Source organism: Trachypithecus francoisi, unplaced genomic scaffold (assembly GCF_009764315.1).
Source record: "Trachypithecus francoisi isolate TF-2019V2 unplaced genomic scaffold, Tfra_2.0 Lachesis_group17, whole genome shotgun sequence".
Taxonomy (NCBI): Eukaryota; Metazoa; Chordata; class Mammalia; order Primates; family Cercopithecidae; genus Trachypithecus; species Trachypithecus francoisi.
Window position 1 is genome coordinate 3715440 of NW_022681462.1, and position 27367 is coordinate 3742806.

The 27367-nt window shown below is 41.0% G+C and overlaps 1 protein-coding gene across 5 annotated transcripts in view; it reads right to left on the reverse strand.

The window, feature by feature from the left end:
* Positions 1-27367, reverse strand: part of AFF3 (AF4/FMR2 family member 3) — a 639560-nt gene that overhangs the window by 316552 nt on the left and 295641 nt on the right. For all 5 annotated transcript variants that reach the window (XM_033239032.1, XM_033239033.1, XM_033239031.1 and 2 more), the window contains one exon: positions 6205-6252. In XM_033239032.1, the coding sequence (XP_033094923.1) occupies positions 6205-6252 (48 nt within the window). The remainder of the gene's footprint in view (positions 1-6204; positions 6253-27367) is intronic.

Below are 27367 nucleotides of genomic sequence, written 5' to 3' on the forward strand. Positions count from 1 at the left end.
TACCATGATTTGACACGTATTAACCTTTTCAACTCTGTACAGCTAAAAAACACTGCAATCGAAAACCTCATTTATGGATAAAGACAAGAATTTGCACTTATTGTTCTATGTAATTCACACCTAAGCACTTATTTTTTGAAAATGCTCACTCAAATATAAAGAAGAAAAAACTATAAAGATGTTACGAAAATGTGAACGGACTATACGGATGACAATGTGTAGTCCAACGGCCCACATACATACGAGGCCAGTAAGGTTGTTTTCTCTCAGCTCCAGTCCCACCCCTCTACCCTCTTGTTTTGTGTTGCTGGGGCTGGACTCTCTGCAAACCACCTTTCAAGGAAGTCCTGCTGTTGAAAGAAGCACACCGCTATTTGTTTTCTCCCCTGCATTCCTCCTCTAACTCACTAATCCCACCTGCTCTGTGCCTTCTGCATGTGGTAGGTATTCGAAGGTACTGAGGACATCTACTTCTATTTGACGTACTTGCCTTGGTCCTCTGGTGTAGTGCTGAAGTTCTCCAAGTATCTCCAAGAAACCGTGAAACCTTCACAGTAAAATACTGACAAACGCCCCATGAAAAGATACTGACTGTGGCATCAGCACCCACTTTCTACTGTTAGGGCAGAAGTTATAAGCTCACAGACTTTTAGATGCTTGGGCTGCTAACATTCCCTTCATCTTCTAGGCATACGGTTCTGCAAACAACTTTGTGATTTCTAACAACATGCATCAAAATGAGACAGGTAACTATCGAAGGGCAAAGCTGTTCACTCTCAACAGGAGGTTCTGGACTTCCAGTGTGTTCCTTTACCCATCACCCCAAAGCCTCTGGGCTCAGAACAGATTCTGATAAGGTGGTCTCTTGTCCCACCTCTGTTAGAAAATGAACACCTCCAGAGTCACTGCCAAGTCCACAGGTTGTAGTCACGGGGCCCTGCAACAGAGTGGCAAGCTGTTGGCTCACAGCTTGCAGGCACCAGGGTGCCCCTGGCAGGTAGAAGTGGAGCCATTTAGGAAGGGCTTTCCGTTTCACCCCCAAAGACTAGTATAATAGCATTTATTAACAATTAATCTCATGGATATAAAATGAGATATGAAAGTATGGTATTTCTATCCCTAACCGTTCAGATGGCCAAATGCAAAAAGAAAACACAGGACTATCAAGTCAACTCACTTATCTTGGCTAGACTTACTGGAGGTTTTTCTCGGTGAATTTCTCTAGCCCTCCATTGTGCTGACTTTTGAGTTTATTTAACTACAGCAAGTAACAGGATATATTAATGGCGCACCTCTACAGTTACACCTGGATTGATTTTGCCATTGGTGGACTTCATTTCATCACTAATGAAATCTTTGCTCTTGGAAAACAAATGAAATAACTTATAAAGGAAACAGTATGAGCTAGCGAAAAAAAGCCTGCCTGGTCTGAAGCAGGGAAGATTTGACCCCGATTGGACATAAGTTAAGTGTTTTGGGACTTTACACATTTGAAAGTATTGATAGATAATATGAGTGGACACGTATTAACCTTTTCAACTCTGTACAGTTAAAAAACACTGCAATCGAAAACCTCATTCATGGATAAATATAAGAATTTGTACTTATTGTTCTATGCGATTCACATTTAAGCACTTATTTTTTGAAAATGCTCACTCAAATATAAAGAAGAAAAAACTATAATGATGTTACGAAAATGTGAACGGACTATATGGATGACAATGTGTAGTCCAACGGCCCACATACATACGAGGCCCCAAATAGGTCACTGAAAACAAGTTATCTCTTTGTCCTCTACCTTCCGGTAGGCATAGAATGGCGAGTATGTTTTCATTTGATTGATATTTGTGAGCACAAGGCTTCTCTTGTCCCACCATCCGGGTTCTGTACATGTGAGAGGCTATCATGATATGCATTTCCCAGGTGAGTGCCCTCAACTCACACATCACCCAGGACCACAACTGGAAATCATCCCATCCACGATGCTCCTGAGTTACCGGAAAACCAAGGAAAAAATGAGTTCACTTTATTTGCCTCAAGTTTGTTTCACTATAATGTCAGGAAACTGGTTGAGGTCTCCAAAATTTAAACAAGTGCCCCTTACCCCCTTCAGATAAACCGAAATGCAACTCCATGTAAATGTTCCCTAAGAATATTTTGCAGCACACTGGAATTAAATTAGTGGCTGAAGATGATGAGCGCCAAGAAAGTAATCTGCTCAGATGTTGCACTGAAATTGTCTCTAAATTCATTCCTTAACTCCAAACCAGAATCTCAAACACTGGTCTCTTATTACAAAGGCACTCTATGTTATGAGTGTCTTCAACAAATGCCATGTAGAGCTGTCTTGCATAAAACCCGCACATCCTAGATTCCAGCCCTGCACCCCCACCCATTAAGTTGTAAACCAATTTTATTTGCTGAACAAATGCTAAAGCCATTCTACGTTAATGGATAATGCTATGAAAAGCACCTAAGTATTACAGCACTGGAACCTTTAAGGATGAAATAGAGTGTAACTTAGAAAACTGCTTGTTACAAACATATGTCAGCCATGAAGGCTTCTAGCCCTGATGGCCCATCCTCACAGAACTCTGTTTTAATTTCTCCCTCAGTTAAGAGAATTTTGCCATAACACACAGATTTATTAGGTCCCAGGATTAAAACTCTCTGAGTAAGGATAAAAAATAATTATACGTTAGAACACAATGTAATATTCAAATGACTTGAAAACAGTCACCTCAGCAAAAAATAAGGAGGAGAGAGGAATAAGTTAAAGATGAGGTTGATAACACTGGCTATAAAACCTCTGAATTTAAGTGCCTAAATGCATGATCTGGCACTTCCGAATCATAAACAGGTAGAAACGGAAAACGTCCCGTTCACGACGAATTGGCTGAGTGGTTTCGTTAAGGAGCCAGGGGAGCATCTTCATCTAGTAAGTCAGCACGGTAGTTAAGAGAGGCTGCTGTGCAAGGCGTCTTCATTAGAATCCCAGCTCTGCCACTTGCTAGCTGTGTGACCTTGGGCAAGTTGTGTCTAACTCATCCTCACTTCAGTTTCCTCATCTGTAAAATGGGAACATTACCAACGCCGACCTCATGAGGCAGCTGTGGGGGTTAAATCACAGCTTAGAACTGTGCCTCACACATAACGCATGCTCAGTCAACATCAGCTCTTCATCACCTGGTGCTGGTTACTGTATGAGGGATGTATTGCAATTGGAAAGGGAGCTGAAGGGAAGCTACAGCCTTTCCTCCCAAGAAGTCTCTAAATTCACTGACTGCATTTTCTCTTTTCTCTAGTGTGGCTTCTGCCCCCTCTACTCCACAAAAAGGGCACTCACAAAGGTCACCAGCAACGTTTCTGGGGTCTCATCCATTGCGTGGTTTTAGATCCTCATCTTTCTGGTCCTCAGAAACTCTGAACACCACTGAGCTTGAATCTCATTCCTTGGATTCCATGACTTTTCACCGTCACAATTTTCCCTCCACGTTTCTTGTCACTCTCTCTCACTGCCACTTGCCAGCGGCTATTCCTTCCCTTGGTCTCTAAAAGTCAGAATTTAGATTCTCACTGTTCCTGGGTCTCTAGTCTCTCTCCAGAAAAATTTACCTACTTCTATGGTGTTATTACCAATGGCATGCTAATTAATCCAAAATGTTGGTCTAACAGCTCAGACCTCTGCTCTGACCTCCAATAGGTTGTTCTATGTTCTCTGTGGTTTACTTGAATGTCCCAAAGGCACATCAAACTCACTATGTCTAAAAATGAATTTATGATTTCCACCCTTCCCACATGCCAGGATCTCCCCTAATGTTTCCCATAGCCGTGAGCGCACCACCAAGCATCTCTGGTCTGGACTCCTGCAATAGCCTCCCACTCCCTCTTGCTTCTCCTTTTCCCTGTGGATCCTCTCTCCATAGAAGCCAGAGTGGTGCATTTAAACTGCTAATGTGATCACATCACTCTGCTCAAATGCTCAGCTGATCTGCATCTTATAGGATCTATGACCTAGCTCCTTCTGCCTCTCCCGCTTAGCTTTATCTACCTGCTCACCAACCACTCTGGCTTTCCCTCTTCTTGGGGCCACAATCTTGGAGGAAGGCTGGTGTGTGACAGATACACAACAATACTATGGGCGGTAACCAAGAAGGAGTGCTATGCTTGTGTTTGGAGGTTAAGAGGGGTAGATGATCTTGGAGAATGACTAATGTCAGTGATGCAGGCATAGACAGAAAGCCATTCCAGGAAACACTGGGAACACTAACCCGATCCCCTAGGAGCTCCCCAGACACCAACTACTACTACTAACACTTTAGGCTGACAAGTAGGGAGAGAGAGTAAAAAGCTCCAGGCTCAACTAGTGCCACCATCATCTCTCTTTCCTCCGCGTCCATCCCACCTCCCCTCCTGACTGCTGCTCATGGGCTAGGAAGAGTGGAATTTGGAGCTCAGCTGCCTCCTGATCCAGCCACCATCTCCACTGCCCTCTTGCACACACATGCAAACTTCAGCCTTGCATATGGACACAAATCAGTGATCCAGCGGGTACATGTTCTCCTTTGGTTTCAGGGCTCACCTGAAGAGGCTTGTGGCACAGGTACAGCACTGGCGGTGGGAGGGAGGGGAGGACTGGGGCGAGGGGACATGAGGCTCTCATCAGCTCTCTTTAGAAAACAGTAACTGTAAAGCTGAATGAGCTCTTGATTGTGACACTCAGTTTCATTCAAATTGAATTTTGCTTTACCTAAACTCTATCCTTTTGGTGTGTGAATTACTCAAGTCTTTATTAAAACTTCAAGCCTTGTATGGAGAACAGAATAGGAACATCAAAGGATGGATTTCTTCCATATCCTCAGAAGGGCCAAGAGAGAATGAGAAGGTAGAATTTTTCTACTTAGGGAAACCAAAGAGGGGATTGGTGTGTTCTGGTATTACCTTTTTGCAGACATAAACACCATAACCAATCAAAGGAAAATGGCTTAAAAATGGAATACTTGAACTGCAAACAGAAAAGTATGTTGAAAGAGAAAAACAGGAAAAGTTATATCAGCATCTTATGTTGATTGTTCTTTTACTGGAAACAAAGTCCCAGAACAGAGACAATATAGATATAAAATAGACTATGCATTTTATTTAACATATACTTAAATACCAGAAATGAAGCTGCCTGTTTTGACAACTGCTTTCTCTATAAATCTCTGCCAGAAAAAAAATCATTATGAATTCAACAAATCATACCTCAATTAGTTATTCTGGTCAATGTGCAACTTATTTATGAAATAATGCTTTCCAGAAAGAAAAACATTCTGCTTTTTAAAATCATTGTTAATGTAAAATTTTAACCCAAGTAATTATATTACTGTAATTCACCAGCATTAAAAAAAAAGTGTGTAGGATGTCCAAAAGAAAGGACCATATTAAATGAAAATAAAGTTTTTTTTTTAACAGTGAAATTCCATACCATCTGGCCTAATTTGTTTTGGTGTTTTGCCCAGTGTAGTATCAGCTTTTTGAGAACTATAAATTATTAGGTAACTCCCCTGAAAAAATATGAGTGAAGGAAAATATGGGTTGATGACGACATCCTGATTATATGTCTGAATATTTGGGGAAACACTGATGTGGCAGAACAGCCCAACCTAAGTCAAGCTGGGCACGAAACTGGTTCAGGGAGGGAACCCACACTAGCCACAACGGTGATGAAAAAGACGGGCTCACAGAGGGTGACAGGGAGAATAACACGTGGAACAACAGAGAAATAAGAGCTCCAGATCCTCAACATTACCTCTTTGTCAAGTGCTTCTGATTCCAATTAAGTTTACAGGAAAAATAACCAGCCAACCCCTGCCTGACTCAAAAAAAGTACAGACTATTAAAGGATGCTTTTAAACAGCAGGGTGATAAATGGGGCATCCAAATGTGAGCACCAGCATATTTTTCATCTAAATTCTCTCCTTCTGTCTTCCAGCTGATCACTTTAATAGGGTGTCACCTCCGCCTGTGCAGAGGTGCCCAGAGGGGGTGCAGCTGCTAGACTGCTAACAGAAGTGTTGTTTCCAAAACTTACATGACCACTCTCAGAAAACGTAAACGTCAAACAACAAACTACGGGCTCCTTTATCGTGGAGCCACAGGTTTCCTTCCCATTTAGAGTCTATGTCCCACAGATTGATAAGACTGTTTCAAGAATTATCTTACCCGGATTATTTCTTCAACACAGCTGTTGGTTTCTCCAGATCTACTCTCCTGAAAGCAAAGAAAAAAAAAATTGAGCCTGATGGAACAGATTGATGACCACACAGAAGACATGCAAGGTTCCAAATGAGTGGCCCCCCGCCAAAAAAAAATTCATCCAGTTACAGGTTGAGGGGATGCCTGACCTGGGACTGGCAGACAGGCTCCTTTCCGTAACGGCCAGCTCCTATTGTGGCTGCTGCTCCCCCATCTCCGGCTGGAGCACCACACACACACCCTAGGGGCTCAACTGTGGCCCCTCCAACCACACCACTTTAACCGGGATGGGCTCCTAGGGGTACAGAACGTGACCTGCAGGTATGAGCTCCATCCACCTTGGGCACCATTAATGTGCGGAAACTGTGGCCTCCGCTACAACAGTGGATCCAAGTTATCCACCAAATACATGCCATGGGCCTACCAAGTACCACAATGGTTGCTGGCGCTTAAGTAAAAGTCTGGTAGTTCCACCACCCTCAGAGCCTTGGTTTCCTGGTTTGATGGGCAGAAAACGGAAAGACCAAAAAGAGAAACATCCTCTGGATGTTGGCCTGGCATGTGGGGCGTCACGTTCGAGTCACTCGTTCTGTCACTCACGCTGCCCTGTGCTGTGCAGACTAAAGAAGTTTCGAGGTGCAGTGGCTTCAGGTCACAGCCGACTCGGGGGAGCATTTTAAGTTCCAGAGATGCTACGTGTTTCCTGCTGGCTACACAGCCAAGAGTGTAGGATGTGGGTTGGTGGGGACACAGAAGCAGTGGATGCTGGTGAAAGTGCCCACCTGTGGTCTCAGGGAGATCACTTCTCTTGGTCCTACAATTCAAGGATGTCAACCTGAGAGTAGATGTCACTGTGACATCCTGGAATGAGGCTTTTCTCCGCAGTCTCTTCTCCAAGCCCACTCTCCCTTCCTCCTCACTGTTCCCTCTCTACCAGGAATGCTATCTGCACCTTTCCTAGTTTTCCTAGTTAATTTCCTGAATTCATTCCTAGTTAGTTCCTAGTTAAGTCATCCTTCAGACAGCAGCTGATCCACAGCTTCCGCAGAGCAGCCACCCTGACCCTGGAGTGCTTGTCCACTGCAGCCTCCACTTCTTCAGAGCCTTCGCCATGACTGCCACTCAATAATGAAGTCTCCAGTAATATCTCCTCCCTCTAAAATGTCAGCTCCCTGGATTCTGGGGCTCCCTGTCTTCTAGCACCATGCTTCACACAGCATGGGGCACACCCCATAACTATTGGCTGGTGGTAGGTGTATGAGAAATGAATGAGTTTACTTCCTGCAGTTCTGAGGGGCATGAGGCTCATCAGAATCAGCACTAGGACTTTAAACAATATTACAAAGGCTCTGCCAGTGACCGTGCCATCATACTCTCCGTGCCCTGTGTCTGCCAGCTCATTCCTTGTCCTGGGGCAGAACACTTCCTTTGAAATACTCTACTCTTCACTCGAGTAAGGCACCAAGGTGAAGGAAGATCCATGAGGCTTGAAAAGGTCCCACACGTGATCGAGACCTTCTCCTACCCAGAATTAAGGAATTTATCCAAGTCTTCTACCTAGGTCCAGAAAGTTTACACGACTTGTCCAAGGCCACACAGAGTTACCACATGGTAATCTCTGTCTGAACTTTTTTTTGAGACTGAGTTTCGCTCTTGCGGCCTAGGCTGTAGTGCAATGGCACGATCTTGGCTCGTTGCAACCTCTACCTCCTGGGTTCAAGCAATTCTTCTGCCTCAGCCTCCCAAGTAGCTGGGATTACAGGCTCCCACCACCATGCCCAGCTAATTTTTGTATTTTTAGTAGAGATGGGGTTTCACCATCTTGGCCAGACTGGTCTCAAACTCCTGACTTCAGGTGATCCACTCGCCTCAGCCTCCCAAAGTGTTGGGATTACAGGTATGAGCCACTGTGCCTGGCCTGTTTTAACTTTTTGAGGAACTGTCAAATTGTTTTCCACAGTGGCTGTACCATTTTACATTCCCACCATCAATGTATGAGGGTTCTAATTTCTCCACCTTTTCACCAATACTTGCTACCTTATTCTACTTTATAATAGCTATCCTAGTGGATAAAAATGATATCTCATTGTGGCTTTGATCTGCATTTTCTTTTTTTTCTTTTGAGATGGAGTCTCGCTCTGTCACCCAGGCTGGAGTGCAGTGGCATGATCTCGCTTCCCAGCAACCCCTGCCTCCCAGGTTCAAGTGATTCTCTGGCCTCAGCCTCCCGAGTAGCTGGAACTATAGGCATGTGCCACGATGCCAGGCTAATTTTTGTATTTTTAGTAGAGATGGGGTTTCACCATGTTAGCCAGGCTGGTCTTGAACTCCTGACCTCGTGATCTGCCCGCCTTGGCCTCCCAAAGTGCTGGGATGACAGGCGTGAGCCACCAGATCTGCACTGTCTTAATGAGTAATGATGCTGAGCATCTTGTGTTTACTGATCATTTGTTTATCTTCTTTGGGGAAATGTTTATTCAAGTACTTTAACCAAATTGTAATCGGGTTGTCTTTTCGTTGTTTTGTTATAGTTCTTTGAATATTCTGGATATCAGACCCTTAGCAGGTATATGATTTACAAATATATTCTTCCATTGTATGAGTTATTTTTCACACTCTTGGCAGTGTTCATGGATGTACAAAACTTTAATTTTGATGAAATCCAATTTATCTGTTTTTTCTTCTGCTGTTCGAGCTTTTGAGTATCATTATCTAAGAAAACATTGCTAAATTCAAGCCATGAAAATTTCCCTTTATGTTTATTTTCTTTCAACAGTTTTATAGACAGTTTTAGCTCTTTTGTATAGGTCTTTGATACAATCGTCTGGGAACTTTTAGGTGAAGTTTATTTTCTTGTGGATTATTTGGTGAATTTTCATTAAAACAGGAATGTTATCTTCTTGCTTCATTCTAGTCTCATCATTAAAAGACCAACAACAAAATGTGCAAGGCACAGCCACCATTACGAGTACTGCATGAAGATAACATGCATATCTATCCTTATAAGCCAAGAAAAAGAGTGTTCAACGTCATGACACCAGTGCTTTTACTAACACTTCACACCCTTTCCTATATTCATCCTTCCTTCTGTGTTCCCAAAAGCTTCAGCTGGCCACACACTTACTACAAGCTTTCACTCCCATTCCCAATTCCTTACCCCGGGACTGCCCTGGAAACGTCACCATTCCGACACTCTGATAAAACTAGATTAGAGAGCTCTTTTGGAACCTGATCCTCTTCCAGGGAAGCCTGAGGTAACCATCACAAAGGTCATATAGGAAAGTCTCAGTCGGGCCAGGGTTTGATGGTTATTGGAAGAAAGACTTCCTTTGGCGTTCATGGTGGGAATGAGTGGTCTGAGTTAGAAAATCTACTGTCAAACCTACAGAATCATTAATCATGTCTCTTATCCTACTTCTAAGTCCCAACCATTTCCTACTGTGTAACATGCTGGCAGGGCAAATGCTGAATTTTCAATGTGCTTTCTGTTTTCTACCATAAAACAATTAATCAAAAAAAAACTTGACCTCAGGTCCTCCTGGTGGAATCACCCATATATAACAGCATACTAAAAAGACTCTTCAGATTAAACTTTGGGTTTGAATCCTTAAAGCTAAGCTTCCCCGAATACCACACTTTAATTTCTTTTGATGTAGTGTATATAAATGACAGGTTGCTTTTATAACTATCTCTCTTACAAGCCTATAAATTTCAACTATTCTACTCTAATAAGGAAATGCACTGAGAGAGAAATGCAGGACAGATGCCCTATCAGACACTTCTCTCATCACTGGAGACACAGATGTAGGATCTTTACACTAAGTCATCTCTATGGCAGCTCCAACCACAAGCCTTGATGGTCTGGACAGACATCATTCCCTACTAGGAAGGCCCTTTGTAAAGCTAAGGAGGCAGCAGAAATGAGGCCAGGATCAGGGACTTTTAACAACAGTCTCAGGAAGTCCTGGCCTTAAATTACAGCATGGACAGTCTTTGGCAGAGGAGCCTCCTGAGTCTTTTCAGAACGCTGAGAAATGTCCTGGGGACTCAAGAAGAGTACCACATTGGTTTGAATCTCCAGGACCCCACTTAGATTGGAGTGAATCCATAGGCTACAGTATCATAGAAAATCTGAATGGGAAAGAACCTTGGAGCCCCTTTCAGGCCAAGTCAATGACTTTAACAGATGGAGACACTGTGACTCAGAGAAGTGAAGGGCTCTGTCCAAAAATCATTCTGGCAGCAAGGCACCGTTGAGGTAGAATCCACTCACATTTCAACACCAGCTCACTGAGTTCTCTACTATCTCATGCTCTCTCCCTCAGCCCAATCCCTAGAGCTGGCTCATGTTGAGGTAACTTGCATGATCACAGCATGAAAATCAAAGAATGCAGACAGTATTGGGGTAAATTTCCTCCTCCTTTCCATGTGGCAAATTACTCAGTGCTTGACCACTGCCTCTCACTAGCTAATCTCCAACACCACACAGGTAGACCAAAGGGGGAAGAGAGGAGAGGGGAAGTAGAGAGAAAAAGTCAAATCTACTACCCATTTGTGACATTAAAAAATAAGGGATAAGGGTTTGTGTCCTTAGAATGAGGAGACTGGAATTCCACTTCATCTTCTCCAAATATACAGAAAGGGGAGGTAGATTGATAGGGCTGGGGTTGGGGGATCTGGGGGACCTTTTACCTTCTTGAGGTCTTTCTCAAACCCGGTTTCAGCTGCAGTTGTGTGCTGTGATTATATTTACATTTTGAAAACTTTCCATGTTTATAAACAAGATTAAAATATGCACGTAATTTACATCTCCAAATTCGTGTTTATATTTTTCACAATAAAGTTATTGCTTTCCTTGGAAAGGTACCCACTGAGAAAGAGGGCTGCACAATGCACATTTTAATTACTCTGTATTTTTTCAGGGTTTGTAGCTGTTGTTTCACGCTGAGTTGCTGAGCCGTTGCTCCGTATTTACTTTGACTTTGATGAACCCACCTCGTTTTCCTATCATTACATTTTGAAATCTGTCATAACAGTCTCACCTCACTGAACCTGCAACTAAACTTCAATTAAAAGCTAGCAACCCCAGCTGATTCTCCTCCTCTACAGCACTGCCTATCATGTGAGTTCCCTAAGTCCTACCACTTACATGTACATGCCACACACTGCCAGGAAATGTACAGAACTACGCTGTGGGTAAGTATAGCTCAGGGAATAGCCAGGAGCATCCCACCCCCAATGGCGGAAGTCCCTAATGACCATGCCAAGCACAGAATATGGGAAGCAGCAGGGCTTAAGAAAAAAGAGTGTGATCAAATCAGTGGGAAATGGCCTTTCATTGCAGAGACGGGCTGCACGTGTCCTCATTTCTGAAAATAGTTTAACTCTTTATCAGACACATTTCAGGCGGAACTTCCATTCTAAAATACGACTACTTTCTTTCTTTTTTTTTTTTTTTTTTTGAGACGGAGCCTCGCTCTGTCGCCGGACTGGAGTGCAGTGGCCGGATCTCAGCTCACTGCAATCTCCGCCTCCCGGGGTCACTCCATTCTCCTGCCTCAGCCTCCCAAGTAGCTGGGACTACAGGCGCCCGCCACCTCGCCCGGCTAGATTTTTGTACTTTTTAGTAGAGACGGGGTTTCACCGTGTTAGCCAGGATGGTCTCGATCTCCTGACCTTGTGATCCGCCCGCCTCGGCCTCCCAAAGTGCTGGGATTACAGGCTTGAGCCACCGCGCCTGGCCAAAATACGACTACTTTCAAGTCACAATGCCTTTGTTTATCTTCAAGCACTCAAAGGCCATCAAGCATTTAGAAATTGCATATCCCATGTACATTCTTAAACACTCCTGCAGAAATATCTCTAAATCAATCTATTCTTGATTTATCAAAAAACTGACATACGAAAAGTTAGGTATGCCGTCAACACTGCAAAAGCATTGGTGAGGATCTGAGCTCAAATGCAGAGACCGTGATATAGTACATGGGAAGCCCATCCCTACAGCTATGTCTCCTGCCTTACCTTTAAGGATAGGGTCACCTGTGAACAGAGGCAGACAGCCAGTTCTCTCCCAAATCCAGCCTGTCTCACACCTAACCTGCACCATCCCCTACCATGGGATTCATTCTGCTCCCAATCCCCAAGCTGGAAGCCCAGCTGCCTCCGATCTCCCTCTGATCCTGCTGTCTACACCATCATCTACATATGTAGATGAGGAAAATGCAGAGGAAAAATACACAAACAGCCAGGGCTTTACCAGAGCATCAAAATAAGATATGCTAGGAAAAAGGAAGAGAAAATACAATTATTATAGTTAGAAGTATTTAATCCATCCCTATTTTTCCTAATGGACAAAGAATACCAAAGCTCAGCTTTAATACTCAATTTTAGGGTCTTTTTAAATTATGGTATCACCAAGGGAAAATAAGTCAACTATATTCATATCAGCTTACAGAGTTGTTATCATAAACCTAGAAAAACTGAAAATACTCTACTGTTATTTCAAAATCAAGTTAATAATTATATTAGTTGAATATAAACGAAAGTCAAATCTCCACAGCTCTTCTGTGTAGCAGTAATAAACAATTTAAAAATATTTTAAAATCTCATCCATAATTTAAGAAAAATAAATAAGGATAACCTCAACAAGAAATGTTTGAGATTTGTTTTTAAAACTTCAGAGTTAGCCAGGCGTGATGATGTCTATAGTCCCAGCTACTCTGGAGGCTGAGGCAGGAGAATCGCTTGAACCCAGGAGGTGGAGGTTACAGTGAGCCAAGAGTGCGTCACTGCACTCCAGCCTGGATGACAAAGTGAGACTCCATCTCAAAAACAACAACAATAAAAACAAAAAAAACAAACGAAAAAAGGAAAATAAAAAACTTTCGAGTTTTACCAAAAGATACAAAAGAAGACCTGAAAGGGACTGAGCTAGACTTCTCAGATACCTCCCAATTCTAGTATATGGTATAAAGTCAAACCAATATATGAACAGGAACAAACCACAAACTACATTAACTGTAAAAAAAGTATTGAGGCAAAATTCAAGTAACATAAAATTTACCATTTTAAAGTAAACAATTCAGGGGCATTTAATACATCCACAATGTTGTAAACCATAATCACCTCTATTTGGTTCTGCACTATTTCCACTGTTTCAAAGTAAAACCCTGTACCCAATGAGTACATTCCCCATTCCCCAACAATATAAGAACTTTTTCTTTTTTTTTTTTTTGTTTTGAGACGGAGCCTTGCTCTGTCTGCCAGGATAGAGCACAGCGGTGCCATCTCGGCTCACTGCAACCTCTGCCTCCCGGGTTCAAGTGATTCTCCTGCCTCAGCCTCCTGAGCAGTTGGGATTACAGGCATAGCCACCACGCCCTAATTTTTTGTATTTTTAGTAGAGATGGTGTTTCATCATGTTGGCCAGGCTGGTCTCAAACTCTTGACCTCAGGTGTTCTGCCCGCCTCGGCCTCCCAAAGTGCTGGGATTCCAGGCGTGAGTCACTGTACCTGGCCTACTTTTTACAATGGTTTTGCTGTATTAAAACATTTTACACTGCACTGAAAAGAAGAAAATGAGAAAATATTCATGGGTGCCATCTGCTTGTATTGGTAGATTTTCCAATGGATGTGCTGCCTCTCGTTTAAGTATTTCTGACCAGTTCCTAGCAGAGAACTCAGTACAACAGAGCAGGCATTCGATTATATTTGCTGAATGAATAAATAAATTAGTAGCCAATACACTAAAAAAAAAAGACTATTTACAAAATGAAAGTCCTAAACTTTATAAGAATAACGCTGGTTATCGACATTACAAAGAAATGTCTTTGCTTTATCCAAAAACTACAACAGCAGCAAACCACCAATGTTCTAAATTCTTAGAACACCAACATTTATTTACTTCATTAAAATTAGGCTTATATCCATTAAGTACAGAAACCATTAGCAAGTTATTTGACTTCCCTAATTCCCACATTGATACCTGTAAATTAGAAAGTATTAACCTTCTATTAGCAGACAATATTGTTAAAGAGCTAATAATTTTCTATCAGATATTTAGCAATAGGACGAGGTGCTTCAATCATGTTATTATATTTATGAACAGAAATTAGCGATCTGAATCAGAACTTGTAGTTAAAAGCATATTTGGTTTTCAGAAAGTTAAGTGGTCTGTCAGTGTGCTGATGATGTCAAGAACCTATTGATGGCACAAAGAGATGAGAGATGAGAAGCAGAGACAGCGATTTCATATCCTGATCACTAACTGATATCGAGTGCTTATCCACAGGGTCATGTCTCAAAAAAGTGCCGCAGTACTGTCTACTGGGGTCGTCTTCCACACTGCTCTGTCAACACTGGGAGAAGAAACCATGTTACAGGGCTTCCCACTTGCAACTTGACATTGACGAGAATACTTTAAGATTTCTGTGTTCTTTCACCTAAAACCCTGCAGTCATTAATTTTACCAAGAAGAAGATCACACAGGTTCAGGCAGGAGTGACAACGCTGAAGTCAGTTAACTCTCACATTACAGGCAAACTTCAGTGAGACTTTGTACATGTACCCTTTCTTCTTGACCATTTTCCTGAATCTTTAATTAATTAATTAATTTATTTATTTATTTTGAGACGAAGTCTTGCTCTGTCGCCCAGGCTGGAGTGCAGTGGTGCCATCTCGGCTCACTGCAAGCTCTGCCTCCCAGGTTCACGCCTTTCTCCTGCCTCAGCCTCCCGAGTAGTTGGGACTACAGGTGCCCGCCACCATGCCTGGCTAATTTTTTGTATTTTTAGTAGAGACGGGGTTTCACCATGTTAGCCAGGATGGTCTCGATCTCCTGACCTCGTGATCCATGCACCTTGGCCTTCCGAAGTGCTGGGATTACAGGCGTGAGCCACCACACCCGGCCTGTTTATTTATTTTTGAGACAGAGTTTGGCTCTTGTTGCCCAGGCTGGAGTGCAATGGGGTGATCTTGGCTCACTGTAACCTCCACCTCCCGGGTTCAAATGATTCGCCTGCCCCAGCCTCCCGAGTAGCTGGGATTATAGGCACATACCACCATGCCCGGTTAATTTTTGTATTTTTAGTAGAGATGAGGTTTCACCATGTTGACCAGGTTGATCTCGAACTCCTGACCTCAGGTGATCCGCCGGCCTCGGCCTCCCAAAGTGCTGGGATTACAAGCGTGAGCCACTGCGCCTGGGCGAATATTTTCCTGATTCTTTATATATTTCCATTTATGTAATCTAATATTCTTTTTTTAAGGGATGGTAGGAAATGTACACGAAAACACATCTGATTATCACTTATTTTCAGTTTTCTAATCATGAAATTCTGAACACAAAAGCTTGCAAGACAAACACAGTAATCTAACGTGGCTGAAGAAACTAACCATTTAAAGATCCTACTTAGCACCGCTCTAATTTGTGTCCCATAGTAAGATGGATAATCAATTCCCTTTCAGCCATGAATGGAAATGACCACTGCAAATGGCAAAAGTGCTGCTGCGTATTTGACGATATTCTATTTAGCACATTCCATTAATTTTATTTAAGCATTTTGCTAAAAGACATAAAGAGCAGACTCACAAATCACCCTTTCTATGTCATGTTCTTTATGGATCCTTCTCTCCATTATCATCTGACCTTCCAAACGGGGTCTCAGCTCTTCCCAATCCTCAGAACGGAGCTCATTCTGCATACTCAACATTGGCCATTTCTATGTATGCTCTCTGAGGTGATATGCTAGAAATAAATGCTGAATAAATAAATGCAGCTGAAATCAGCCAGAGCACAGGAGAGAAGGCTTATCTGAGAGGTGGGAGCAGGTAGCACTGGAAAACATGAGTGAGAAACTGGCACTTTTATTTGTGTTGGCTGTTGAGGAATTTTTCAATACTCCAAGTTTTATATTTTTAAATCAATCTACCTACAACACCCTAAAGATTTTTTTTTAAAATTTATGAACATTTATAGCATTTTCATTCTTTATAAATTATTTTTATTTTTACTTTTTTTTTTTTTTTTTTTTGAGACAGAGTTTCACTCATTGGCCAGGCTGGAGTGCAATAGCATGATCTTGGCTCACTGCAACCTCTGCCTCCTGGGTTCAAGCAATGCTCCCACCTCAGCCTCCAGAGTAGTTGGGATTACAGGCACCTGCCACCATGCCCAGCTAATTTTTGTATTTTCGAGAGAAACGGGGTTTCACCATGTTGGCCAGGCTGGTCTCGAACTCCTGACCTTTGGCCCATGCCTGTAATCCCAGCACTTTGGGAGGCTGAGGTGGTTGCGTTTTCATTCTTTATTCTACTGGTGTAACTTTACTGTTAGTCTTGGAAAATAGTTGCAGGATATGAAGAGAGCTATTATAGTAGCAATCTGTTTTATCTTTTCCCTTCTACTCCCATAAAATGTTCAGATCCTTGAAAAACAAGGTGTGTGTCCCAGTAAAAGGCAGAGTGAGTCCTTCTGCTTATAGAACTTGGGGTATACGGGGCTGAACTCAGATATTAATCCTCACATGTGTCCCCTCTCCTTTTTCAGAGCTGGCTTCAGAACGTCTCAGCAGTGACTGCTGACCACTGAATTTTCATGTAAAACATCTCCAGCTAAAGTTAGCCCCAGGTGATCCTGCTCAGCAACTCCTAAGGGAAGGGAGCTTCAGAACTGCTTTCTATCGTCATTCCAAAGCCTCTGGGTGGGACCCAAGGAGAAGACAATCTGTATCTTGACGCCCAAATTGTATTAGAAAACTCCATGGTATTGTAATCCAAAGGCAGAAAAAATGGTTGTACAAAAGGGTCAGTAAGAAATAGACACCAGAGGCCAGGTGCGGTAGCTTATGCCTGTAATACCAGCACTTTGGGAGGCTGACGTGGGAGGATCACCTGAGGTCAGGAGTTCAAGACCAGCAAACATGCTGAAATCCTGTCTCTACTAAAATTAGCTGGGCATGGTGGTGTGTGCCGGTAATCCAAGCTACCTGGGAGGCTGAGGTGGGAGAATCACTTGAACCTGGGAGGCACAGGTTACCGTGAGCTAAGGTCATGCTGGTGCACTCCAGTCTGAGTGACAGAGCCAGACTCTGTCAAAAAAAAAAAAAAAAGACACTACATGTAAAATATGCTCAGATTATTCCGGCATGATTCTATTTGGACAGAATACAGGACATTCCCTCTTCAATGCCGCCTAACACCGTGTGTGAGATCCTCCAAGTACAGGGAAGGGCTGGAAAGAAAACCACGTGCTTAGGTCACTTTTTGGCTTCACAACCTTTGACTTCTCTCAAGAGAATATTAGAGTATAGAACTGATCATAAGGCAAATTTCCGCACCAACAACTTACCTTTCCAACAGAGAAAAGTTTGTGTTTACTGAATATAAAATAAATTAATTAAAAAGGCTTGTAATCCAACTAAAACACACCCAGGATGATGTTGGAACAATCTAACAAAAAAATGACGTAACAAAATGTTGTGATAAACACCCATAAGAGCAGTCAAAATTAAGTCAGTAAGTGTAAATGAAAAATTGTCATGGTTATTTTCTAGCTAATGCCATGACTTAAAGGCTTACAGAAAAATAAAATAAAAATCATTCAGTTATCTCTCAAATCTCCTCTCCAACATAATCACGCTAAGGAATAATAATGTGCTTGATTATGGACTTGATTTCTAGCACTGGGAAAATAGATGGTTTTTAGAAACTACTTCCATTAGGCTAAAAAAAGAGGACACTTGGAAATATAGCAATAGCGAAGGAGTAAATGATACAGACTATGTAATGTAACATGCAACCAAATGGGGGACATGGAAAATCTGCAAGGCAGTCTAAAAAGTGTCTCCTTTTAGTAGTCTACTGCTTAGGTAGATGGTGTAGTGTGAAATGGTACAAAATCAATGGATGATTCCACTTCTGCCTCGCTTCTGCCTGCGCACCATAACCATTCCTCAAAGTTACAAGCAGAACAAATTAAGAGAGGGCGCACCCCAGTTAGGTGGCAATAGTAAGAGAATGTTTTAAGCACTTTACATGGCAGCCCCAGAGAAAACAGCACCCATGGCATTGGAGGGACCGGCAGATACAGTCACAGAACAACTCTCTAAAAGAAACCACAGCCGGGCAAAGCAAATGTCCTAGCTCTTCCCTAAGATAGCATCCCCAAATTGCAGACTAATTTGTTGCTGGATCCCCAAAATCACCAGAGGCTGTGTGGTGCAGTAGGCAGGAACATGGGCCTTTGCAAACCCAATTCTGCCATTAGTTACACGTGTCCCTGCAGTGGGAGCATCATCGGATTTCTCTAGACCATACCTTTTTCATTTGTAGAACTGAGACAGTAACAGCACCTACCAAATGTGAGGGCTAAAAATGAGGCAATGCATATAAAGCATTTACAAGGTGTCTACTACACAACAGCTGATCAGTACAGAAATACAATTATTTTATTTTAGAATTACACAGAAAGTATTTTCGTATTTAGAAAAGAAAGCAATGATTACTAGGAGGCAACAAGAGGTCACAAGAACCAGATGATGATATCTCTACCATTTTCCTCTGGTTTTGAATGCAATGTGTTTAGATTTCTGCAAGATTGATTTCCCAGTGGGTAGAAGGACATGATGGATTGGTTGCTCATATAGCTGGACGGACTGGTCGCTAATTGAACAGCCATGCCTAAGAAGTATTGTTCAACATACTTTACTGTGTGCTTACTGTGTTTCTGCCATGTCCTTTATGCTAGGGATTCATAAGTGAGTAAGACAGACAGAAATTCCTAACCTCATGGAGTTTATATTATAATGAAATATAAACAGTAAAATAATAAATAAATTATACAGTATAGCAGAATATGAAATATTATGGGGAAAAATTAGACCAGGGTAAGGGTTTGGGAGTGTGGGATGGGGCTTTATGCTTGTAATCTGTCTGCTAAATAAACATGCTATCTGACAACCAAGACACAGTATAAGCCCCAGGCAGTTAGCCTCCTCCCCTCTTCCTACCTATAAACCTATAGTATTTTTTTCCTTCCACTATGAGAACTTCATTACTCTGAGTCATAATTGCGTGTTTAATGTTTACCTTTGTCGCTAAGCTGAAAGCTCCAGAGTCTAGGGAGAACAGCAAGACCGAGGAAGGGTCTCAGCATTTGAGGAACGGCGGAAGAAAGTGTCACGGGAAGGAGAATCAAATGAACCACACTGGACGCCTCATGTTTTTAAAGGATATTGTTATTTATGGGACAGGGTTCAAAATCATTCTGGGTCATTCCAGACACAGGAGTTTGAACTAATGGGGGAAAGTCCAGGGATGATTTCAGCTTCCCAAAAGTTCTTTTTCACAATTAGAATAATCTACAAAGAAAGTAAGTATGATTGATTTCATGTTCAATCAGAAGTCACATGACTGAGTGGAAGTTACTTATTAACCTGTGCTTCTAAAATGTAAGATTCTAACTTTTAAGACTCTAATTCTGGTCATTTCCAACACATTTTTTATTAATAAAATGTTGAATGGTAAATTTCTGTATCTTCTGGGTTAGTGTAGTAGTAAGTCTATGAGTTCTTTGTTAAGAAAATCCATACAGACAATACAAAGACTATTCTAAAAGTACTAATCTAAAATTATGAAATAAGAGTAATTATGGTAGCCAACAAATTAAATGGATTAATTGGGTAGAGATTTGAGAGATTATAATTAATGATAAATCAATAAAGTATTCAACATGAAAATCTATTACAACCCTGTTTATGTTATTTAACTTCAAGCATTCAGTTCTGTATGCTTATAATTAGCAAGCTATAAAAGATGCCATCCATAAAAACATAATGAGAAGAACTGTTTATAATAATTAAGATTCATTTGCATAGAGAAGGGTTCACACAGCTACAGGTTGCAGCAAACAAAGGGTTAAGCTCATTATTGAGGAAAATACTACATTTAGGCAGCATTTATTAGACACTTAACCCTATCAGCCAGAGCCCTGCTTGGAAAAGATATCATAAATAATGCTTCTTACAAGACAGGCGAGATTTTCCAAAGTGAAGTAGCAAGTACTGGGAGTCCATGACATTCTGTAACTTTGCTAGGCTTGACTCATCCAACTGTGTTAGTAATAATTAAACCCTAGCTGATGGCTTTTATGTTCTCTTTCTGGTTTCTCAAGTCTTCCCTGCATTGATGTTTTATTAAAAATATATTGTGTATTGTGAAGGCCAGTGGAAAAAAAAGTTTACATTTTCCCTTTCCGCCTCTGGGCTGGAGTTTGCCTTCTGTAGCACTTTGTCTCATACTCTGAGCACTGTTTGAGGCTTCTCATGGGCTTGCCAGTGGCAAAATCGAGGCTCAGAGGTGGGAAAGATAAACCCATAGTACAAAGACCCTCACTTTTTAGATCCTTTTGTAATTCTGGCTTTAGAAAAATCAAAGTTTTCATTCAGCAGAGAAGAAGCTTCTTCCCCCTTTCATAGAAACTCTAATATCTACAAAGACCCACTCAGTGAAGCCTAAAATGCTTTCTAGACACATAATTGTAGCCATAAAAGTGTGTCTTCACCTCCCACTGTACCTCTGAGTTGATACATACAATTTGTTACTCCATTGACAACCTGCCAACCCTTCACAATAATTAGAGCCAACGGTCCTTTTCTAGATACAGCATAATGTAACCTTCAATATTAACGTTTTTCTTTTCCCCCATCGGGGCAGGCCTAAGACAGAACAACTCTAAGACCAGTCTTAGCCTGAAGTCACAGAGACCTTTAATGCAGGCCACCGGCAGGACAGCAATGATCAAGGGTAAACTAACACATATGAATCGGTAACCCAGCCGTCAGCCACTGTGTGGCCTGCTCCATTAACCGCCCTCTGAGCCAAGCAGGCACCCCAGCAGTCCTCATTTAAAAAGGAAAAAATAAAGAAATCTTAATAGAGAGATTGGGGGTTCAGTTTTCACGATCACATGCCTTTAAAGGGAAGTCCTGGAGTCAGCTCTGATCAATACAGTCTCTCCTGCTTCCTGCTTTCAATCTGTTAAGCAAGAAAATGCTTTTATGTCGGCACTAATCCCACTGTGCCCCCAAAGAAGAGAAAAAAACCTCCCGCGAGACTGTCTATTTAATATCCACACAGTCGGTTTTTAGAAAAACAAAACAAAACAAAAAGCCCAAGGAAATAAAGGCTATCAGAACACTCCTGGAAAAACCCTCCTGAAAACATGCCTGAGTAAAGGTCAAAAGACTACAGAAAGAAACGATGTCCAGGGAGGTCATGATCTGCTTGTGGAAGAATTCTAGTTTCTAGAAAGTCACTGATTAATACATTCATGTGCTCATTCATTCATTCACAGATGACTGCTGGGCACCAATGCTGTGCCAGTACCAGTGATACCATGGTGAACAAAAGCTGTACGGCCTACCTCTCAGGGAGCTGCACATTCTACAATGGAGCAGGCAAAAAATAAACACAACAAGTTTAGATAGTGACAAGTACTTGCAAACAAAGTAAACAGTTGTGACGTAAAAAGGCTGGTCTGAGCATTACGATTCCTTTCAGGATGAAGCTTCTCTCAGATCCCAAGGTATAATGAGGACTTTTAGTCCTTTGGATGGAAGTTCTAAGATGAGAGACTATATTAATCATAATAGGTGTAAAAGCCAAAAATACAACAATGTAAATTTCAAATGAAGAAGGAATATGCCATCTCAATTTCTACCACATCCCCAAGACCCTTGGAAGAACCTATTTATAGCTTTATCGCAGCCATTCTGAAAAGGTAGAGAAAAAAAATCACAGGTTTTTGAAAAGAAATTTTGCAAATAACATGGCAGTATTGCAAAATGCAAATGGAAATGCTGCTGAGCCATCTGCTCAATATTACAGCAACATTGGGAAAAGGCTCTGAAAGAAATGATGTTTGAAATCATTAAAAAAATAACATGTCAAGTTTAAAATACTCAAGAATCTTAAAACCAGCATCAACACATTCAGCAACCATATGGCCCTACAGCAGGTTAAAAAAATAATCGCCCTGCTTGCAATCTCTACTTCAACCCAATGGTTTCTAAAACATGTATCTTTTTCCCATTTGAGTACCTTTTCTTTCCATTGAATTTCTTGGTGTTTACAGTTACTTGAATTATACCTGGAACATAATTTTTGTTTCACCCTTTCCGAAGTAGAAATAAGATAGTAAGGAAGATTAAAAGTAACATGTTCAAGAAGAAGGAATGTGCAGATGACTCTGTATAGATTGTTGAACACATCTTGTTTTAGGTTTACTGATTTCTCCATCCTGATCTCACAGTCTCAGTAATAACTGCTAATCTCATCGAGTATCGTAATTTTCCAGGCACTCTGCTAAGTGCTTTATAGTCATTATATCATTCAATCACCACAAATTTATAAAGTAGATGCTGTTATTATCTACATTTTCTAGATGCGAAATTTCCTCAAGGTCATACAGGTAGCATGTGGCAGGGCCACAGTCCAAACAATTGTGTGAGCCACGTCTGTGCTCTTAACTGCTATTATATGCAACAGTTCAGTGTTCAGATGTTTGTGTTGACTCCTCAAGGTTAAAAAATGAGCAATATATATTTCAGGGTAGAATTAGCTCCCTTGTCTCATCAAAAAGAGAATCTTGGAGAAGTGTTTTAAACTAAACTCTAAACCAGTGGTGTCCAATCTTTTGGCTTCCCTGGGCCACACTGGAAGGAGAATTGTCTTGGGCCACACATAAAATACATGAACACTAACGATAGCTGATGAGATTAAAAAAAAAAAAAAATCACAAAAATATCTCATAAGGTTTTAAGAAAGTTTACAAATTTGTGCTGGGCTGCATTCAAAGCTGCCCTGGGTCGCATGCAGCCTGTAGGCCATGGGTTAGACAAGCCTGCTCTAAACAACAGAATTAGATGTCTAAAGAAAAATTACTGCAGAAACAGAAGACAGAGAGTCAAAGAGCTGGGAAAACCAGGAGCAAATGGAAGAAACTGAGTGAGTTAACACCATCAGCAGGGTTTTAGAAGATCAGAAAAATTTACCCTGCTCCCCACAATAGGTCAGAGACCCAAAATGTCAGCCTGACTTTCAAAATGACCTTGACAAAACCATCAGTTCCAGGGTCTTCAGCAGATGATATGCCCTACTGCAAAACAAAAAGGACCTACCTCCAGGTAAGTAACTATTGCAATTATAGCAGCAGGGTTTCTGTTTGAGTAAACTTTCCAGCATTTATCTGAGGATAGGCCAATTGCACCTAACACAGTGTCTGACCAGCACTGCAGAGACATGTATTCAGCAAATTCAGTGAAGAGTTTGTGACAAATATTTCAATATGTGAGACAGAAAAGTGATCTGAAGTCCATGGGTTGCTTTATTGTTCAAAACTCATAAGCCAATACCAATGTTTGGTAAAAATTAGAAAATTTGGCCAGGTGCAGTGGCTCATGCCTGTAACCCCAATGCTCTGTGAGGCTGAGGTGGAAGGACGGCTTGAGGCCAAGATTGAGACCACCTGGGTAACATAGCCAGCTCTCATCTCTACAAAAACATAATAATTTTTTAAATTACAAAATTTATAAAGGCCCAGAGAATTACAAATTTATAATGAAAATCCTTGGTGTTTCAAATGAATTAAAAAAGTAGTTTCATTCAACTTACTAGCTTCACATAGTACCTTGTGGATACAGTGGGAACTCAATACATGATTACTGATAGCAGTATTAATTCACATATAAAAATATTACATCGGGCTGGGTGCAGTGGCTCACACCTGTAATCCCAGCACTTTGGGAGGCCAAGGCAGGTGGATCATCTGAGGTCAGGAGTTCAAGACCAGCCTGACCAACATGGAGAAACCCCGTCTCTACTAAAAACACAAAATCAGCCAGGCATGGTGGCGCATGCCTGTAATCCCAACTACTCGGGAGGCTGAGGCAGGAGAATCGCTTGAACCTGGGAGGCAGAGGTTGCGGTGAGCTGAGATCGTGCCATTGCACTCTAGCCTGGGCAAAAAAGAGCGAAACTCCATCTCAAAAAAAAAAAAAAAAAAAAAAAATTACATCAAATGGTCAGTGTCTGGTGCATGCATTTTAAATGCTGAAGTTGTTTCTGTATCTGGATCGTAAGAAGACTTTTTAAAATTACAAAGCATATTTAAACGTGATGATTAGTTTAGAATGGACCTGAGGGAAGTCAGGCAGTAGGACTATCTGCAAAACACGTAAGTTCTCGAAATGTAGAGATATAAATGAAGTTATAAATGTAACACTATCAATAGCAAAAAAAAAAAAAAAAGAAAGAAAAGGAATAAATGAGCGTTACTGATGCACATGGCCTCATGCAATGGCCTCAGTGCAGAACTTTATTTGGTCTTATGAAATACTTTCCCAAAACTCCCACTTGGCATTCCTCTGTCTGCTGCTTTTGCCTAACGATCTTATCTCCTGACTGATTAGCTATCTTGTCTGTCTTTAGCAACCCTTTAAATCTCATGCAGCCAAAAGTTATAAATAAAACAAAGCGAATAAACAACAACTTGGGTAAAACAAACCAGTGTGATAAGCAGTTGTGAAGTTACAGACTTATTACAGAAAAATCCATGTAAACAAATCCACTAAACACACAGTCATGAATTACAGCTCACAACCTCCCATCACTTCTGCCTTCTGTTCTCTAATTTGGAGTGCTTGGTAAATCTCTGGTCTAGAGTGGCATTTTATTTTTGCAGTCCTTGGCTGTAGGTAGAGCTTGGCCTCTTCTCCACTCATCAGGAAGTCTTGAAAACAAAGACGCTAAGGTTTAGAGTGTCATAACTGGAAATATGAAAGGCATTTTGCAATATTACCAAAAACTTGAAATAAAGGTTAAGAAATAGATCTGCATAAAATGATCCATTTATTTTTGATGAAAATGATTTGTCAAAAGGTAACTCAGTGAGGAAAAGGTAATGTTTTCAAAAATGGTTCTAGAACGACTGGCTATCCATATGCAAATAGATGAACCTTGAACCTTGCCCCATAGCACATAATTAAATCATCTCAAACTGGATCTCAGACCTAAATATAAGAGCCAAAATGCAAAATTTCTATAAGAGTAAACATGGGTGAAAATCTTAATGACTTTGGGGTTACAAAAATATTTCCCAAATAAGACACAAAAACACAAACTACAAAAAAATCATTAAAATCAAAAACTTTCATTCTTCACAAAACTGTAAAAAAAAATGAAAAGATAAAGGGTAAAGGGTTTCTTTTGGGTGTGATGGAAATGTTTGAAAATTGATTGTGGTGATGGTTGCGTTAAGTCTGAATACAGTAAAAACACTGAATTGCACACTTTAAATTAGCGAATGGTATGATGTGTGAGTTATGTCTTATAAAGCTGTCATAAAAAATTAAGATAATACACAGTCTGGAAGAAAATATTTGCAAAACATATATTTAGCAGAAGGTTTGTAACCAGACTTTAAAACTCTTAGAGCTCACTAAGAAGACAATCACCTCAATAAAATGAGAGCAAAAAAATACCTTGATGGGGTATGTCCAAAGGACAGAAAGCCAAAAGAAAGAACTTCTAATGGTTAAAGCTAGAACAAGAAAATAATTAAACAAAGTAGCATTGGATTATAAGGTGAAGTATTAAAAAATTTTTCATGATCCTATATTGATATAAACGAACGCCCAAATAAATAGGATAGGATAGATAAATATCTTGGGCATAAGAATTAAAATAATTTACGTAGCTACTCTGCCCTGAAGAAGGTGGAGCGTAACTCCCCACTCCTTAAGTCTGAGCTGCCAATAGTGACTTCTTTCCAAAGAATATAGCATGGAAGGAGGGAAAAAGGATAACTCTGTAGTGGAGAAGCCTGGCAAACACTGCCTCCGCCAAGTAATTAAAGTCCATGTCACCTGTGCTGAGTCATGTTGATAGTATGCAGACCTAACATGATGTGATTGGACTGGCACTCTGCCTGTGTGGTCTTCCTCCCTAAAACCCATAATCCCAGTCTAAACATAAGAAAAACATCCAGACAAACCCAAATTGAGGGGTAGTCTATAAATGTCAGACCAATATTCCTTAAAACTCAAGGTCATCAAAAATAAGGGAAGTCTGAAAAACCGTCACAATCTATAGAAGTCTAAGAAGATATGACAACAAAATGTGTGTTATCCTAGACGAAATTCTAGAATAAGAAAGATGTTAGGTAAAAACTAAGCGAATCCGCATAAAATATTGACTTTAGTTGATAATAATGTATCAATATTTGTTCCTTTGTTGTAATAAATATGCAATACTAATATAAAATGTTAACAATATGATTTAAACAAGAACCAGAATTTCATTACACAATATTCAAAATGTCCAAGACATAATCCAAAATTACTAGGCATACAAAGAATCAGAAAAATATGAACTCACATGAGGAGAGATAATAGATGCCAAAAGTGAGATCATCCAGATATTGAAGTTAGCAGATTCACTGAATTGTCCATTTAAAATTGGTGAATTTTATTACACATAATTATGCCTCCAAAAAATAAACAAAAAAGGAGTAAAAATTTTACAAAGAGTACAGATAACATTGAAGTATTACATTAGTATTAGTTTAGCTTGAGAGTGAGACAAATTGATTCTTATGGACTATTCTGGAACTCAATAACCACTATTCATACCATTATTTCTTAGATAAATCACGTTTTAAGTTTCAAACAATCGGCCGGGCGCGGTGGCTCAAGCCTGTAATCCCAGCACTTTGGGAGGCCGAGACGGGCGGATCACGAGGTCAGGAGATCGAGACTATCCTGGCTAACATGGTGAAACCCCGTCTCTACTAAAAATACAAAAAACTAGCCGGGCGCGGTGGCGGCACCTGTAGTCCCCACTACTCGGGAGGCTGAGGCAGGAGAATGGCATGAACCCGGGAGGCGGAGCTTGCAGTGAGCTGAGATCCGGCCACTGCACTCCAGCCTGGGTGACAGAGCGAGACTCAGTCTCAAAAAAAAAAAGTTTCAAACAATCAGCTTACAAAAAACCTGGCACCTAATCCTTTCTTAAGTGGATGGCCAACCGTTTCAGAAAATGTTGAACTCCAGAGACCCCATCTTAACCCCAGGAA